At 31.0% G+C, this 17,018-nt stretch overlaps 2 protein-coding genes across 2 annotated transcripts; both read left to right on the top strand.

Moving 5' to 3' along the window:
* The first annotated feature begins 4,524 nt into the window (after window positions 1-4,524).
* On the top strand, window positions 4,525-7,952 carry LOC11406206 (uncharacterized). The gene is made up of 3 exons (XM_003596233.4): window positions 4,525-5,210; window positions 7,398-7,515; window positions 7,605-7,952. Exons 1-3 carry the CDS (start codon window positions 4,615-4,617, stop codon window positions 7,818-7,820), a joined length of 930 nt encoding a protein of 309 aa, XP_003596281.1. The 5' UTR covers window positions 4,525-4,614; the 3' UTR covers window positions 7,821-7,952.
* Window positions 7,953-9,750: 1,798 nt separating this feature from the next.
* Window positions 9,751-12,452, top strand: LOC11409278 (uncharacterized). Its single transcript, XM_003596231.4, has 3 exons — window positions 9,751-10,386; window positions 11,506-11,623; window positions 11,730-12,452. The coding sequence occupies exons 1-3, from the start codon at window positions 9,911-9,913 to the stop codon at window positions 11,982-11,984; spliced, it is 849 nt and encodes a 282-aa protein (XP_003596279.1). The 5' UTR covers window positions 9,751-9,910; the 3' UTR covers window positions 11,985-12,452.
* The last annotated feature ends 4,566 nt before the right edge of the window (window positions 12,453-17,018 follow it).

Genomic DNA, 17,018 nt, shown 5'->3' with positions numbered 1-17,018 from the left:
TGTCATAATTTTAAATACAACTATAGAAGGAAATTGTATAATTGATTCAAAATATTTTTAGTGACATTGAGCAGCAATCTATAATTTAATAACAGAAGAGATTTTGCCAAAAGACAAAAATTATGTTGAAAGAAATTTCTATAATTGATTCAAAATATGTTTAGTTAACTTTAATATATAAGAAGATGTATCGAGAAATTGAGAAGGGGAAAAATTCAATAAGGTTAAACAAAGGAATTTAGCATCAGGGTTAAAATAGTAAATTTATGCAATAGGTTTAGGTTTAAATTAGGGCTAAAATATGCTTAAGTGTTAACTTTAATATATAAGAAGATAAGAAGATGTATCGAGAAATTGAGAAGGGGAAAAATTCAATAAGGTTAAACAAAGGAATTTAGGATCAGAATTAAAATAGTAAATTTATGCAATAGATTTAGGTTAAAATTAGGGCTAAAATATGTTTAAGTGTTAACTTTAATATACAAGAAGATTATTACTAGTGAGTGGCAGATGATGATAGAGGTTTCTCAATATACCGATCTAATTAGGATGTCAAAATCTCTATTTATGTTTTCTCGATCTCGTCTTATTTATACAAAAATGTCAAACTTTTTAATCAAAAACAAGTAAGTCAAATTTGAACTTAATCTAACTCATCGAACAATAAATACACTAATCGTAAACCTACCCATTTACGTGTTTTTTCTTCATTTCTTTCCAAATTTAAGCAACATTATGCTTTAATTAACCTCAAACCTTGATCACATTTTCCTCCTTAATTTATCAATAATACACACTGCCACCTGGGATTGGATTCTCTGTTGTTTGTGACTGACTCCATGGTCCACAGTCAAATCATGGTCATTGAAAAAAATAAAAACATAGAGAATTAAATGCATAAGTCAGGATAGATAAAGGGCTCAAGAGAGATAAAGTGTTTAATGATATGATCTTGACACTACAAAAAAACGGTAGAGATTTTTACTGCAGTAAATCCATTCCAACGAACAGAATAGGAAGAGAAATTATAAAACGATAATGGTTGAAAATTTGAAAAGAAATCAAGGACATTCTTGACAATCTAGGGTCTAACCGAAAACTTATGGGATTTTTTCATATTTTGGACCTTGTACGATGAAACTCATCAAAGTGTGAAAAATATTCTATTCAATGCATAAGTGGTTTTTTTTTCCTTAACTAATATCTCAAGTGAAAATGTTAACATGACTCTTATTTTTTACTGGTACTATATTTTCGAAAATGGATTTAAAAGTTCTTCAAAACATAGAGTAAATTAGAAATGTGAATTACATTCTAAAATCATTATTATAAGTAAAAATTTACCTTTTAGATTTATTGAATAATTGATATATGTGTCCTATAATATAATTCAAATACATCATTTATTCAATGAACTGAAAACGTAGAATTTTGTTTATAATAAGGACTTAAAGATGTATGTATTCTCCCTCAAGGAAAATTCTATGGTGAAGTTATGAGAATAACTTTTCTGGTGAAATTAACACTATAACATTAAAAGTGTTGTAAGTAACACCCCACTATTTTTATAGTGACATCAAAAGTTCAGTCCACATAGTATCATGAATTCATCAGATTAACAAGAATACACTTAATCTAATTTTATCTTACATTGTTTTAAGTGTAACACCCCACAAAATGTAACACTTAAGACTGTCACATGATATCAACAACTCTGTTTACATGTTAAAGATGCCAACGATAAAATAGTACTTGTAAGTTTAAGATGTTGCAAGCATTGCTAGATGAATTACTATTGATCATTAATCAGTAATCAAATATTTAAAAATGAATCAATCATTAAAATGAAAATTAACTTTTTAAAAAAAGTCAGTTTCATGACTGCAGTGTAGAAGCTCTCCTCTCTGAGGGTGTGTTTGGTTTAGGAGAGAAGTCGTGAAGAGAGAAATAGGTGAGAGAGAGATTGAGAAGAGAGAAGTATGTGAGAAATATAGTAGATTTGAGGGGTTGTTTGTTACAAAAGAAAGGAAGAAGAAATAGGGAAGAGAGAAGTATTGTTTATTTTGAAAAGTACTACAATGCCCCTGCATCATATAACATTTTCAACCAAATTAATTTAATTCTTTTATTTAAATTCATTTAATTAATTATTTCAATTACTTATTTTAATTCAACATAATTGATAAATTTTTTAAAAATCAGCAGGAACTGGCAAATCGCAAAATACTATATTATAAAAAGTACAACAAAAAAAAAAAATTAAGAATACCAAAAATAGCTTACCCTTGATGCAAAAAAATAATAGCTTCTCCTAAATTCACTTTTAAATTATATAAAGTTGACGGTGGAAAAAAAAAAAACTGACATCATAAGAGATACAAAATTAACTAAATTGGACTAGGGGCATAGAAGGAATACACAAAAATATCACTAATCTCCTTCACTTTCTTCTCAACTTTGGAGAGAAAAGATTTTATGTGGGGTCCACATGTTTTTAGTCTCTCTCCCCTATTTCTCTTCACTACCAAACATGACAACTTCACTCTCTCTCTTCAATTTCTCTCTTCCTTAACTCTCTCTTCTCTATTTCTACTCTACCAAACACAGTGTGAAACTTAAAAGGATACATTAAAAGGATATTATTTGTACAATTATTTTATAACAATTATTGAAATAATTTTTTTTTTGAGTTTTTCTAATTACACCCTAAAATGACAAAATTATCCTTCCATAAAATTTAATTTTCAAAAAGCATCTTCCTTTTTTCTTGGTTACATCCTAAAATCCCTGTTCAGTTTAAGTAGGTCATGTAAACTGAGTTTAAGTGTACATACTTAAACTCAGTTTAAGTAGGTCATGTAAACCGAATTTAAGTGTACATTTAAAAGTTCAACCTTGTTCAATGATTCTACGTAATCTCAGTTTAAGTATGTACATGTAAACTTATTTAAAGTAGGTCATGTAAATTAAGTTTAAGTGTACATACTTAAACTCAGTTTAAGTAGATCATGTAAACTTAGTTTAAGTAGCTCATGTAAACTGAGTTTAAGTATTTAAGTATGTACATGTAAACTTAGTTTAAGTAGGTCATGTAAACTGAGTTTAAGTGTACATACTTAAACTCAATTTAAGTAGGTTATGTAAACTAAGTTTCATTAGATTATCGAAACTAAGTTTACATGAACCTACTTAAACTGAATTTAAGTTAACCTCAACAATGTAAAACTGAAACTGTCGTACAGTGCAGTTGAACAAGAAGAAGAAAATTGAAACCAGCGTTGTTTAAAAAGAAGAAAAATTCACTTATTTATATGCGATCGAGTATGAATGAAAGATGTTTTGATTCACTCTTTAATCTTCTATAGAGATTAATTAAACATCAGGATTGTTTGATTGTTGGTGGGTGAAAGAGAGTGGAATTTTAATCAAAATTTATATAAAAGGATAATTTTGGTATTATCAAAAACTTTTTAGAAAAACTGGGTGTAACAAAAAATATATAGGATGTGAATAGAAAAACTCTTTTTATTTTTTATTTTTTATTATGTTTACATTATGTTTTTACTTTATTGTTTTGGATTCTATATCAACAATATGTACCTTTATTTGTAAATTTATGATTTGTCGCACTAATTGTTTTGAAATAAAACACATTTTACCCCAAATTATTATTGCCCATACCTAGTTGTTGAGAATTGCTGATTACACATGTTGTTTGGCTGAGAAACACATGTAAAATACTAAAATACCCCTCGGCAGTTAATTATCGAGGAAAAATAAATCCGGCTGCAGTTAACTACCGAAGAAAACCAACTGCAGGAACATCTATGTAATTGAGGAAATCTTTCATCTGTTTCTTTTTTCCATTTCATCATTTTCTTTTTGTTTGTCGATGCATGCTCATACAAAATTAGAAGAAAAAAAAAATATTGAAACCACATGCATTTTCATATCTACAAGCCTCATGCGAGAGTTCATGGAAGGTTGGTGAAAGAGTCCATGTGTGAAAAAGCCTCATACACTGTTGAGACCCTTAGATTCCAATTCTTCTCTTCTTCTTCAATTATTCTGGTCCTAATTTACCCAAGTTTTTGCAATGGTAGTTTAATCCACATAACAAATTTTAATTGCTTTTTTTGTTTTAGAATTTGGGAACTAACCACAAAGAAAAAATATTAAATTTGATGGGAAAAGGAAATTTGGATGACGATAAAAAATTGTTTGATTGTTCATGAACACAAAGTGATTGGGAAAAGGAAATTTGGATGAAGATAAAAAATTGTTCATGAACACAAATTGATTGGGAAAAGAAATTTTGATGGAAAAATTGTTTGGGTGAATACAGGAACACGAAGTGATTCCACGGCACTCAATTGCCGATGAATTTAATTGAATTTCGGCAATTAATTGCCGAGGTTTTTCTCGATAGTTAACTGCAGTCGGATTTATTTTTTCTCGACAGTTAACTGCCGAGGGATATTTTGGTATTTTACACGTGTTTCTCAGCCAAACTAACATGTGTAATCAGCAATTCTCCTGGTTGTTTCCAAAGTGCGTCTTATATTCTGAAGTGTGTTTTCGGCGCTGCACTGATCACTCATCTCTTCCATTTACATGGCTGCTTCTCTCAAAAACCTTCTCACACGACACCGTTTCAATTCCAAAACCCTAAATTCCCCCATATTCAATTTCACACTCAGACCCATTTCATCCTCACCCCAACAAACCAAAAAGCCTCTCAGCACTCTCTTCTCCGAACTAATGTCAGGTAAAACCACAACAATCGACGAAGAAGAAGAAGAATCCGGTGTCGGCGATGTCGAGCTGAAGAAGAAACTAAATCAATTAACAGAACAAGTTAAAAACTCTAAGCAGAAAAAATCAAAAGGGGTTATTCCAAAGAAAGTTGAAATTGAAAAGAGGAGTTTATATTCTGCTTTTACAAATCAACCACTTCCTGATGGTGTAATCAGTGAGAAAAAGGTGGTAGAGAAGAAGCAGAAGATGAGAGAACGATTTGTTGTTGAGGAGCTTTCAGTTGAAACGGTGATGTTTTTGTATCATTTGTATCAAAATGGGTATTTTGAAGATGCTAAATTTGGTTATGTTTATGGAAGATTTAACATTGGTTGGTTTGAGACTCCTTATGCTTTGGGTTATGTTAAGTTTGCTGCAAAGAAATTTGCCAATGATAATCTTGAAATAGCTAAGTAAGTTGTGATTATGATTAGTTTTTTTGTATATTTTCTCTTTTGAATTATGTTTCTTTTGGGTAGATTGAATTACTATTATGTTAGATTGTTGCATTTATATGTTTTATTCAGTGAGAATATGATTTTTAAGAAAATGTGAACTAGTGATAAATTTGATGGCATTGTGAAAGAGAAAAGCCAATTTCTTGTTTTGTGTTCCATTTCATCCTCAAGTATGCCATGCTGCGTTCTGAGGTATTGCCCACTTTGGGTTGTTGTGTGAGCCTTCACGGTGTTCTTCTTTCTAGTTTGTAAAAGGCAGCTCGTTGCATTGAGGAGTTAGGGTGTTGTATTCTCAAGAAATTTGGGTCTTAAGGTGTACCGGAACATTTTGAAAATTTTAAAAATATGAAACCGGTCACCCTATTGTTCTTAGTGACTAAGGGCATTTGAAAAAAAGTTATTTGGGTCTATGCACATTTATATGGTTTGAAAGAGCTTGTAAGATTTTATATGTGTCAAAACCTGTAGGAGGCACTCCTGTTTGAGCGGTCAGGCACCAAATGTGAACTCTTCTCCCAGAGAGGACTTGAATTGTGGTTTGGCACGTTGTTGGAGACTAGCTCATTCTACTAGACTCAATCTCGTTGTTTTATAAGAATAGCTTAATTCATGATCATAAGTTGTTTTAATCTTCTTTCATAAGTAGCTTATGAAAGCTTACTTGGAGTTTGTTCCTTTAAATTTTGAGATTGTAGAAACATTATATATATAAATTTTATGTATAAGTGATTATTTGATAAATACTTGATTAAATTGAGTATACAAATGCCCCCTTAATGGACACTATGAACTTTGGGGTGAATCTACCATGCTACAGTAGTCAGCTCAAATAATATTTAGGATATTATTATTCCAAGTTCACAAGGTTGTGATGAGATAGTATTTGGCAAGGGTTCATAGGATGTTTTCTATTCCTGAAAATTTTGAGTGCTGGTCTACTGAAATATCTTCATAATCCTGTGATATGTTGTTAGATTCATATATGATGTATTGGTGTTTTCCATATAATTGAGTCTTCTGTTAGATCACTATTAACTTGAGGGGTGCCTTTATCCAACCCCGCATTTATCTATTTGTTTCTCATATTTTTGTCTATTTGTTTGCTTCATGTATCAAGTATGTTTGCTAGTCGAGCTCGATTTGCTTGCCCCGGTGTGCTTGTTATTTAGGCGACCAATTTGGAAAATTTTGTTATTATCTTTCAATATCAGTTTCCTTAAATTATACGATATGGTTGTTGACAATTAAGTGCCTAACATAATTGTCATTGGCGTTTTACTCTTCCAGCCAATGTGTTAGTGTTATTGTGTCATGACCTTTTTCCTAAATTTCAGCTCATGTGAAACTAGGAACACCAATAGTGTAACTGCACTTGCTAGAATTTTAAGATTACTAGTTTTTTTAACTTTCACATTTGTTTTGGAAGGTTAGGGGTACGGGAGTCTAGACGGACCGGATCTCTAGCTAAATTTGATAAAAACTCTATTCTTGCTTCTAACTCTTAGATACCAAATAATAAAAAATTATGTTTATTATGATAGCTGTTACTAGTTAGTATCATAAATATCGGTTATTTTGCTCAAAAGCACAAGTTATTTACATATTGAAGTCTATTTCACATTTTTCATAATATCATGAAGTAGGTAATATTTTGAAAAAGAGAAGAGAATCCGGCAAACAACATTAAATTTACCTTTTAACTTTTGATAGTTAGCACTTAGTAATAACCAAAGTTGTGTTTGCATGCATGATCTTGCTTAAAAGTATGTACAGTGGAGTAATTTATGTTTTGTTTGATTAGTGGTGGTGTGCTAAAATCACTTTTGATCTTGTAATTCTCAAAAGGAATGAGTTCCCTCTTGCTTTATATTGTAAATAATTGATGTTAAAAACACTTCTGCTTGAAAAGAAATCTGAACTTTCTTCTCTTTTCTTCCAAGCTGGGACCAAAACTAATATTGCCCAGGAACCGAATCATTTAGCATGAGAGTTGTTGCGAGATATAAATATTGCCAGTTCAAGATAATAAATGAGCATATAAGATTATGATCTTGTTTTGTTTTGAGGATCTTATTCGAGGACTGTGAGTTCATTTCCCATACCGTTGGATGTATTGCTTATAACATGAACTTGGATTCGCAGATGGCTATCAGGAAGTGCATTGAAACAAATGTTGGTGTTTGGTTGCCCCTCTATCAGCAGGAATGATGTCTTCCCTGCGAAAAGACTGCGGAAATTTTTTGAGGTTCCAGAAAATACTGTAAGGCATACCGTGCACTAGTACCTTCACTGTATTTTCTAACTTATTTATACATGCATCTATGTTTTTACGATTTCATTTTCCTCCAGGTTTGCAGTAAATGCATGCTGCGAGAATCATGCAAATTTGTGAATCAGAATGTCTGGAAATGTGATACAAATAAATTGGATTTGGAGATAGCTGTGAAGGTTGTTATTTCATATGCTTTACACTTGGTGCATCCTCAGCTGGTAGTGTCTGATGAAGTCAAAAAATCAGTCGATCATTTACTGAATGAGTTTGTGAAACTAAGTCAAATCACCTGAGTGAGACTGCTTCTAGTAACAATAACTTGTTTTGTTTTAACATTTTCTCGCGTATCCTCAGGAAACTGACACAGTTATCGTATGATATTGATTTCTGGCCATAAATAATTTCACCAAGCTATTGTTTGCAAATCATTTTGGGATATTGCTTTTCTTGCTTCACAAGCCTAAGTTTTCCAATGATGATGATCAACTAAAAAAGAATGAATTTGTCTGGAAGATATACCTTTTGAAATTCATATGTGCGTGGCAAATTTTCCTTTGGATGAAGGGCTGTAAGAAATGGACTCTGGTCATCTTTACAGGCTGGCTTGATGGGTGATGGTTTCTTCACAGGTTATAGTTTTGAAGAAATTTTAGTGTATCTCATTTTTATTTTTTTTGGTAAGGTAGTCTAGTGGCTAGAATTCATCTTATAAGGTGAATAAGTGGGGTTTCCGGGGTTCGAACCCCTGCATATAATAATGCATTGTCCTACCAACTGAGTTATGCTCACGGGACTTAGTGTATCTCATTTAACTATTTAACTGCTGAAAAGGATATAATTCAAATTATATAGAAAAGGTGGTACATCAACAGACCAATCAGCTGCAGTGTGAAATATTAATTTAACAAAATCTTTCTCTTGCTGACTATTTGTGATGTTTTCATGTTTCAATTTGTATTTTACTATAATGGCTCACACATCCTAGTAGGATTTATTCTGAATTTATGTAACTCAACGAGACAGCAAGATATGATTATCTTGAGAAACATGATGATGAGAAATATTCAAAACTTATCAAAAAGCTAAACTTTTTGCTCATACTAATAAATAATTAACTAAACTAAACTGATACACACCGCGGTGCCTATAACGCCGCCATGTCGGCATCTCTTCATAACTGCCTATGGCGGTTGTAAAAAATTTTGCCATGCCAATCTACCATTTAAAAACATGTACAAATTTGGGTTGGTTTAACTTCCTAACAGGTTACGTACTTGTTTAGCATAGCGTTTTCCCATCTCAAACGGCGGTTTAAACGCCGAAACGTGGTTTCAACATTTCTTAGATGTTTGGATAACTGCAAACGTGGTTCCCCAACGCCCGTTTCTAAAAAGCTAGAAAATGAACCTTTTGCGGCAACTCAACGCCAGTTTGGAATTTAATTTATGGTGATAAATTGGAAATTCCTTAATTACCCATGACTTGTTTTCTTACCGTGTTGCTTTCAACATCAAAAGCCACATTGATATTGTTTAATTTCTCAATTTCTCTGTTTCTCAATTGTAAGGACATAGAAGATTTTCGTTTCATTACAGTGATGATTTATACAGATTTTTTTTTCTCCATTTCAGACCAATGAATATTATTTAGTTTCTCAACATTCTTGAACCTCTCGTTTTTCTTACTCAGTGCTTTTATGGAGTTTGATACTTTTATTTGGTTTGAGAAGACGATGGATAGTAGGCTAATGGATAAAGACCCAATCCTTTTTATTTACTTTTTCATAAAAATGTCAATTTTAAAACAAAAGAGTTGAAACTTATTTATGAGTTTTCTTAGGGAATTTATTAGTTATAATAATAATAATAATAATTACAACCCATTTTAGTAATATTTTAAAATTAATTTTAAATTTTACCTAAAATGATAAAAAAATATATTAATTATAACTCTTATAATTATTTTAAAATTGAATTTTTGAAACAATAATAATCCAGTTATGACAATTAAAATTTAAAAGGGTGCTTTAAAAAAAATTCAATTACAAGGGTAACTAGGTTATTACACATTCAAAATCAATTTTGATTCAAATTATCCAAACAATATAAACTCATAAGAATCACTTTTAAACGAGTGTCCAAACATAATCAATTCACCTCAAATTCACTTTTAACCAAAATCAATTCTCTCAAACTCAATTTTATCAAAATCAATTCTCGCCACCACCATACCAAACACGCACTACGTGCCTCAAGTTTCCAGTTCTCCTATAATATGCAATCATGTCACTGAAACTTATCAATGCAATCAATAGACTTCATTTGTTTACTAAACATTTGTCACTCAAACCTCATAAACCTTCTTCCATTTACTAAACATTTTGATGGCTGCTTTTCTCAAAAACCTTCTCACACGACACCATTTCAATTCCAAAACCCTAAATTCCTTCAACTCCTCTTTCCCACTCAGACCCATCACATCTTTACCCCAAACAATCCAACCCCCAAATTCCCAAACCCAACAAGATGGCGAAGGCAACATCGATACGAAGAAGAAACCTAAGAGGATGAGTTTATACTCTTTGTTTACTGATGAACCTGCTCCTGATCATAGTGTAATAAGTACGCAAAATGTGGTAGAGAAGAAGCAGAACAAGAAGGAACCATTTGTTGCTAAGGAGCTTTCAGTTGATATGGTCATGTTTTTGAAGCATTTATACCAAAATGGGTATTTTAAAGATGCTAAATTTTCTAAGTTTAGTACAAGATTTCAACTTGTTTGGTTTAACAAACAATATGCATTGGGCTATGCTAAGTTTGCTGCGATGAAATTTGCCACTGATAATCCTCAAATCGCTGAGTAAGTTATGATGATGAGTTTTTTGTATATTTGGCCTTTTGAGTTCTGTTAGACAGTTGCATTTATATGTTTGATTTAGGCCCTGTATGGATAAACAGCTTATAGCACAAGCGTTTATCATGATAAGCGCTTACATATAAGCTTACATAAGCTATATCTATAATAAATGATAAAATAAAGTTAAATTGTTTTTTTATATGAGTATGATATGATAGAAGTTGTTTTCATAACTTATCTTGGAGAACTTATGAAAGTAAGCTTAAACAATCTTATGAAAAACGTCATATGCTGTTTTCAAAAGTTTTCCCAAACAGTTTTACAAAACTTATGTTAGTAGATAATCTCAAATAAGTCAATCCAAGTACACACTTGGTGAGAATATAAATTTAAGCCATTCTATTAGTCTCACAAAATATAGAGTGAGCTAGTCTCCATCAAATCAGTAGAAAGTGTTTCACAATCCTGTTGTTTCATAAGAGTAACTTTTGTCATGATTATAAGTTGTTTTTATCTTCTTTCATAAGTAGCTTATGAAAACAAGTATACAGAGTTTACTTAAGAGTTATTCCATAAATTCTGAGATTGTAGAAAAATGTTATATATAAATCTTATGTCCAAAGTGCTTATTCAATAAATACTTGATTAAACTGAGTATAAAAACGTTATGTTACTTATTATCAATAAATCAATATAAAACTCTATTCCTGCATCTCAGATAAAAAATCATCCAAAGTTATGTTATTTATTATCATAGTTGTTACTGGTTGGTATCATAGAATATGGGATATATATTTTAAAAGCACAAGTTATTTACATATCGAAGTCTAATTCATATTTACCACAGCATCATATGGTGGGTAGTATTTTGGAAATAGAGAGAATAATCCTGCAAACAACTTGAATTTCACCTTTTACCTTATGATAGTTACCACCTAGTAATAAGCAAAGTAGTGTTTGTATACATATGCATGATCTTGCTTAAACGTGTACTTACAGTGAGTAGTTTATGTTTTGTATGAATAGCGGTTCTAAAGTAACTTTTTATCTTGTGTTATCTTGTATAATCATCCCCATTTTTCTTTTTCTTTTTTTATTTCTAACATGAATTAAGATTTTCAGATGGCTATCAGGAAGTGCATTGAAGCAAGTGGCAGTATTTGGTTGCCCCTTCATCGGTAGGAATGGTGTCTTCCCTGCGAAAAGACTGCGGAAATGTTTAGAGGTTCCAGAAAATACAGTAAGACATGGCACACGAAAAGAATTTCACTTTATTTTCCAACTTATATGTATACGTGCATGCATCTGTTTTCCTATTTGGTATTTAAAATTTCATTTTGCTACAGGTATGCAGTAAATGCATGTTGCGAGAATCGTGCAAGTTCGTGAATGAAAATGTGTCGGGTTGTGATAAATTGGATTTGAACGATGTTATGAAGGTTATTATTCCATATGCTTTACACTGGATGGATCCTCAGCTGGTAGTGTCTGATGAATTGAACAAATCAGTCAATCATTTGCTGAATGAGTTTGTGAAACTGAGTCAATCACCTGAGACTGCTTCCATTTCAACTTTTTCTCGCATATCCTCGGGAAACTAAGACACTCAATACGAGGTGGAAACTGTGTCAAAGTATATAAGCAGTCTTTGCAAACCTTTTTGTGGATTGCTTTTCTTGCTACGCATGCATAAGTTTTGCGATGATGCTCAACTCAAGAATGAATTTGTCTGAATCTGCCTTCTGCAATTCTGATGTGAGTGGTAATATTTTGTTTGAAGCCTATGCTTTTGCCGATGACCCCGGAAAATTGCAATGAGCTTTGAGTGAAGAATGTTTGAATAACCTTAAGATGACACATTTTTTTAAAACTAGAGTACACTTTAGTCCTTAAACCTTGACCTGTGTCTGTAGAGACTGCATTGGAGGTTGGTACTTTGTAATAGAAATCAAACTCTGACTTACACTTTGGGTATTCTTATTCTTTTAATTGCTACAAACTTGTATTCATATGTAAACTTTCCTTGTACACATTAATTCAAGGCATACACTTCCGGTATACAAGCTAAACATTGGTTAGTTAAAGTGTGGAACAAAGTAAGTCTTTTCCTACAACAAGATGTCTATAATTTTCTTAATTAACTATTTGAGTATTGATCTAATATTGGTCTTTGTTAAAGAGTATAAGGTATGGCCATGAGTATAAAATTTAAGTGACATGTTACATAATTATAGCTCCTGATATAATCAAATGAGCTGATGTTTCTTTAATTAATTTGTAGACTATATTGGTGGGATTTACCATCGGAAAGGTAACTTTTCACTAACACATGACAGTCAAACAAGTTATTTTTGTTTTGTTGGTTTGTACAAACATAATTGAATGCAATTTTAAACTAAAATCTGAATTACACCTCCCTTGTTAAAAAATCCTACTATGTACACCTCCTTATCAAAAATAAATTGTTAAACTAAAATCTGAATTACACCTCCCTTGTATCTTCTTAACTTTTTGGAATTGGTCCCTAACGTCAACTTCCGTTAAAAAAAGTTGTGCTGGCTAACGGAGGCACACATGTCACTTGATGAGTTGGCAAAACACGTTTATGTGGCATGAGAGATGATAAGTGTTGTGATTACAAGGACTAAAACCAAAAACGAATATTTACATAGGGATGAAATTAAAACACGTAATCATCGAATTTTGAAATTTAAAAATCAATATTTCCACCTTCTTCATCTTTCTGTTCTTTCTTTCTTCTTCATATCTTCCTTGCCGAATCCTTCATACCTTGCGCCCTAAAAGGAAAAACCCACTCCCTTCAAACAATGTCTTCTCATTCCATTTCTCAATCATCATCAATTGAGTTGCCTATATGTGGTTGCAACAAAATAATGAGGATGTTCATCTCCAATTTATATTACAACCCTAAAACGAGATATTGGAAATGCCCAACCTTTCATCTACAATTCACATGGGTGTCTAAAGGATCAGCCTCACAAGAAACAAGTTGTTGTAAGCTAATAATCACATTGGAAGCTGGCAATATAGATTCTATAGTGTTGAGAACCATGAGAGGATGAAGACTACAATAATCAGACAATACAGAGAGAAATAGTAGGCATGAATAATGTACATTGTAGAATAAGAGTTAGTTTGAATCGACTTATTTGAACTTATCTACTCCCATAAGCATTTGTGAGGCTATCTAGGTTGGGAGAGCTTATAGAAAGTTTATGACATGTCCATTAGGGCTTATGCTATCTTTTTACTTTAATTGCCTCTCATTAACCACTCAAGCCCCAGCTACTTAATTAAGCATAATAGAACATTAATAGGACATAAAGGAAACAAAAATAAAGAAGCAAAGACAAATTAAAGATCTCACTTGTATCTCTTTTTCATGTTGTTTAAGAATCTTTGCAGCACCAAGTAGCATGGTAACATGAGCATCATGACCACACGCATGCATCTTTTCAATTATGGATAACCCAATTATGGATTCTTATGAATCTTCCTTCTAATATTGATCATCCAATCATAAACCTTAGGACTCTTGGTAATGTCTAGAAAACTGTTGAATGGGGAATCATGTGTTGATGATGAAAAAATTTGTGTTGCAGCAAAGACAAGTAACATGATGATAAATAAATGGTAACGTATGAATTTGAAGGAAGAAGGCATGGTTTGCTTTGATGAGGCTGAGATTGCAGATGAAGAAATTGGAGTTGGAGATGAAGAAGAAAAAATAGAGGGATGAAGAAGGTCTAGCTTTTAAATTTAAAATTTTGATGTTTATGTTTTTTCAATTTCATCCCTCTACAATTTTGCATTTTTGGTTTTGGTCCCTCAAATCTAGTCACTTATTATCTCTCATGCCACATAAGCATGTTTTGCCAACTCAACAAGTGACACATGCGCCTCTATTAGCCAACAAAACTTTTTTTTAACAGAAGTTGACGTTAGGGGCCAATTTCAAAAAGTTAACAAGATACAAGGGTTGTTTCACAAAAAAAAAAAAAAGATATAGGGACTAAAACCAAAAGCGCGTCAACTTACGGGGACCTTTTACATATTTAAACCTAATAATATTAATAAATTCACATATGTTGTATACTTTTTTAACAATAGTTTATGCTTAAATGTATTTTAAGGACGAAAATCTTATTCAACTCAATATTATGAAATGTTTTGGTTATATGTGAGGTTCATATTTGTATGTGGGTGTTTTGATAGTGTTAGTTCAGGTTTTATGAGTTTATTTCCATATACTCACAAGCCCATAAAAAATGGCCCAATCAATAAAATAAAAAAACAGCTTACTCATTAATAATTATTCTATACATTGTGGGGTCCCAATTTTTGTTTCAAGTGTAAAAGAAAAAAGTTGCAAAAGGGTAACAAGTAAAATATTAGGCTTAAATTTATTTTTGGTCCCTTAACTATTTAATTGGTATCGTTTTGGTCCCTTAACTAAAAAAAAGATTGTTTGAAGATTTTAAGTTTTTTTTTTGTCTCGTTTTGGTCCTTCTGTTAGGTTTTCGTTAGGGTTTTAAAAAAAAGTTAACCCCTGGACACGTGTCACCTTATCATTGGCTCTGAGTTTTTTTTTTTTTTTTACAAAAAAAATTATTATTTTTTTTAAAATATATATTTTTTTTTTGTAAAAAATATATATATTAAAAAAAATTAATTTTTTTTTATGAAAAAATATATAAATTTTTTTTATATAAAAATAAAAAAAAAATCTCAGAGCCAATGACAAGGTGACACGTGTCCACACTTAACGTTTTTTATTAAAACTAACAGAAACCTAACAGAAGGGACCAAAACGAGACTAAAAAAAAACTTAAAATCCTCAAACAATCTTTTTTTAGTTAAGGGACCAAAGCGATACCAATTAAATAGTTAAGGGACTAAAAGAGCATTTAAGCCAAAATATTACAACCATTGATTTTTTTAGGCAAAATTACACTTTTTAGTCCCTTAACTTAATTTCAGGTAACAGTTTGGTCATTTATCTTTTTTTTCATTTCAATTTGGTCCTTTTTGTCCATTTTCATATGAATTTTTAAGCTTCAAATCAAATATTCTTATGCAAACATAGACGAGGATCATAGATTTGAAGATTGAAAGACCATAAGTAAATAAAATCATGAATTTTAAGCTTAAAAATTTATATGAAAATGGACAAAAAGGACCAAATTGAAATGAAAAAAAGATAAAGGACCAAACTGTTATAAATTAAGGGACTAAAAGTGTAATTTTGCCATTTTTTTATTATTATCTTTAAGGTCAAATATCACTCATGATGAAAAGGGATTCACCTTTCCCATAACAAATCTCATCGACTATATTTGCTGATTTTGTAGTCATACATATGCACCCACTTAAGGAATAGTTGGGAGATATGTAACTTCATTCTAGTGTCAATTGAAAGGAACACCTAGGTATTGACTTCATATGCTAGATCTCACTTTTAAACTAAACTCATAGTTTGATATTACATCAACCTTCTCCAATACTAAACATATAACACAAAAATTTAACTTACAAAATTATAAAAGAACTATTTTCTCAAGGAGGAAACAAATCATGAAAATAAACTTGAAACGTCTTTAATAGACTTTGGAAGGGAAAATTTACGTCTTAAAGTGATTTTTTACAATATACAAAAGACATCAAAACCTATTTCTAAACTTTTTGACATGATCTAGTTCCGACTCAAGATTTTGAACGACCGATGAGCTACTAAACATTCATCAGTCTTCCAATGTACATTGTTATATCTTGAAACATCACCTCAACAACAATTAGTATCATTTTAAATAATAATAGTTTTCCATTCCCTATTTTTTATTAAAAACAAAGGAAATTTATATCTTGAAACATCACCTCAACAACAATTAGTATCATTTAAATAATAATAGTTTTCCACTCTCTAACTTTTATTAAAAACAAAGGAGATTAGTAAAAAAGAATTGATGAATTATTAGTGAGTGACATAACATAAGTCATAAAGTGCAAGGGAACCCAATAAGAGACACTTATCAAAATTCACCATGTATATATTATAAGAATGAATATTTACGAACTTCTTTTTATAAAATAAATAAATATTAATATTGTCATAGTACTATGAGGGATCAAAAACTTTAGGAAGTATACATTGGTTGAAGCAAGAGATGAAAGTTTAAATCTATACTATATATAAAGAAAATAGTCTTTCTTGACTCTTTTGGGCTTATTTTTTCTCCATGCAAAATTACCTTCAATTTTCAATACAAATAACATATATAACAAATAAATAAGTGTAAATTCAAATATTAAAACAAAATGTAACAAATTGAATGTCCGATTTTTTCCTTATCATTTAAAAAAGATAATGGATGAGAGTGAATTCAAATATTAAAGAAAGTATATATTGTGTAACAAACATATATGAGTATATGTCAAGTTTTTTTCCTTCATCTTTAACAAAAAGTGTAACAAACTATATCAAATATATGTCACTATAAATATAAACAATAAGAAAAGGAAAATTATCATCGATACACTGAGATAAAATATTTTCATAGGAGCAATTACATAGTAAAATAGTGACTCTTATCATATGTGAGATAAAATATTTATTC

This window comes from Medicago truncatula, chromosome 2 (assembly GCF_003473485.1).
Source record: "Medicago truncatula cultivar Jemalong A17 chromosome 2, MtrunA17r5.0-ANR, whole genome shotgun sequence".
NCBI classification, from domain to species: Eukaryota; Viridiplantae; Streptophyta; class Magnoliopsida; order Fabales; family Fabaceae; genus Medicago; species Medicago truncatula.
Note: the sequence above shows the minus strand (reverse complement) of the source record. Positions and strands in the feature narration are given on the sequence as shown.

Coding starts and splice junctions, on each gene's coding strand:
- LOC11409278 (XM_003596231.4), top strand. CDS start 9,911: ATGGCTGCTTTTCTCAAAAACCTTCTCACACGACACCATTTCAATTCC. Junction 10,387..11,505: donor GATAATCCTCAAATCGCTGA/GTAAGTTATGAT, acceptor TAAGATTTTCAG/ATGGCTATCAGGAAGTGCAT. Junction 11,624..11,729: donor TAGAGGTTCCAGAAAATACA/GTAAGACATGGC, acceptor ATTTTGCTACAG/GTATGCAGTAAATGCATGTT.
- LOC11406206 (XM_003596233.4), top strand. CDS start 4,615: ATGGCTGCTTCTCTCAAAAACCTTCTCACACGACACCGTTTCAATTCC. Junction 5,211..7,397: donor GATAATCTTGAAATAGCTAA/GTAAGTTGTGAT, acceptor TTGGATTCGCAG/ATGGCTATCAGGAAGTGCAT. Junction 7,516..7,604: donor TTGAGGTTCCAGAAAATACT/GTAAGGCATACC, acceptor ATTTTCCTCCAG/GTTTGCAGTAAATGCATGCT.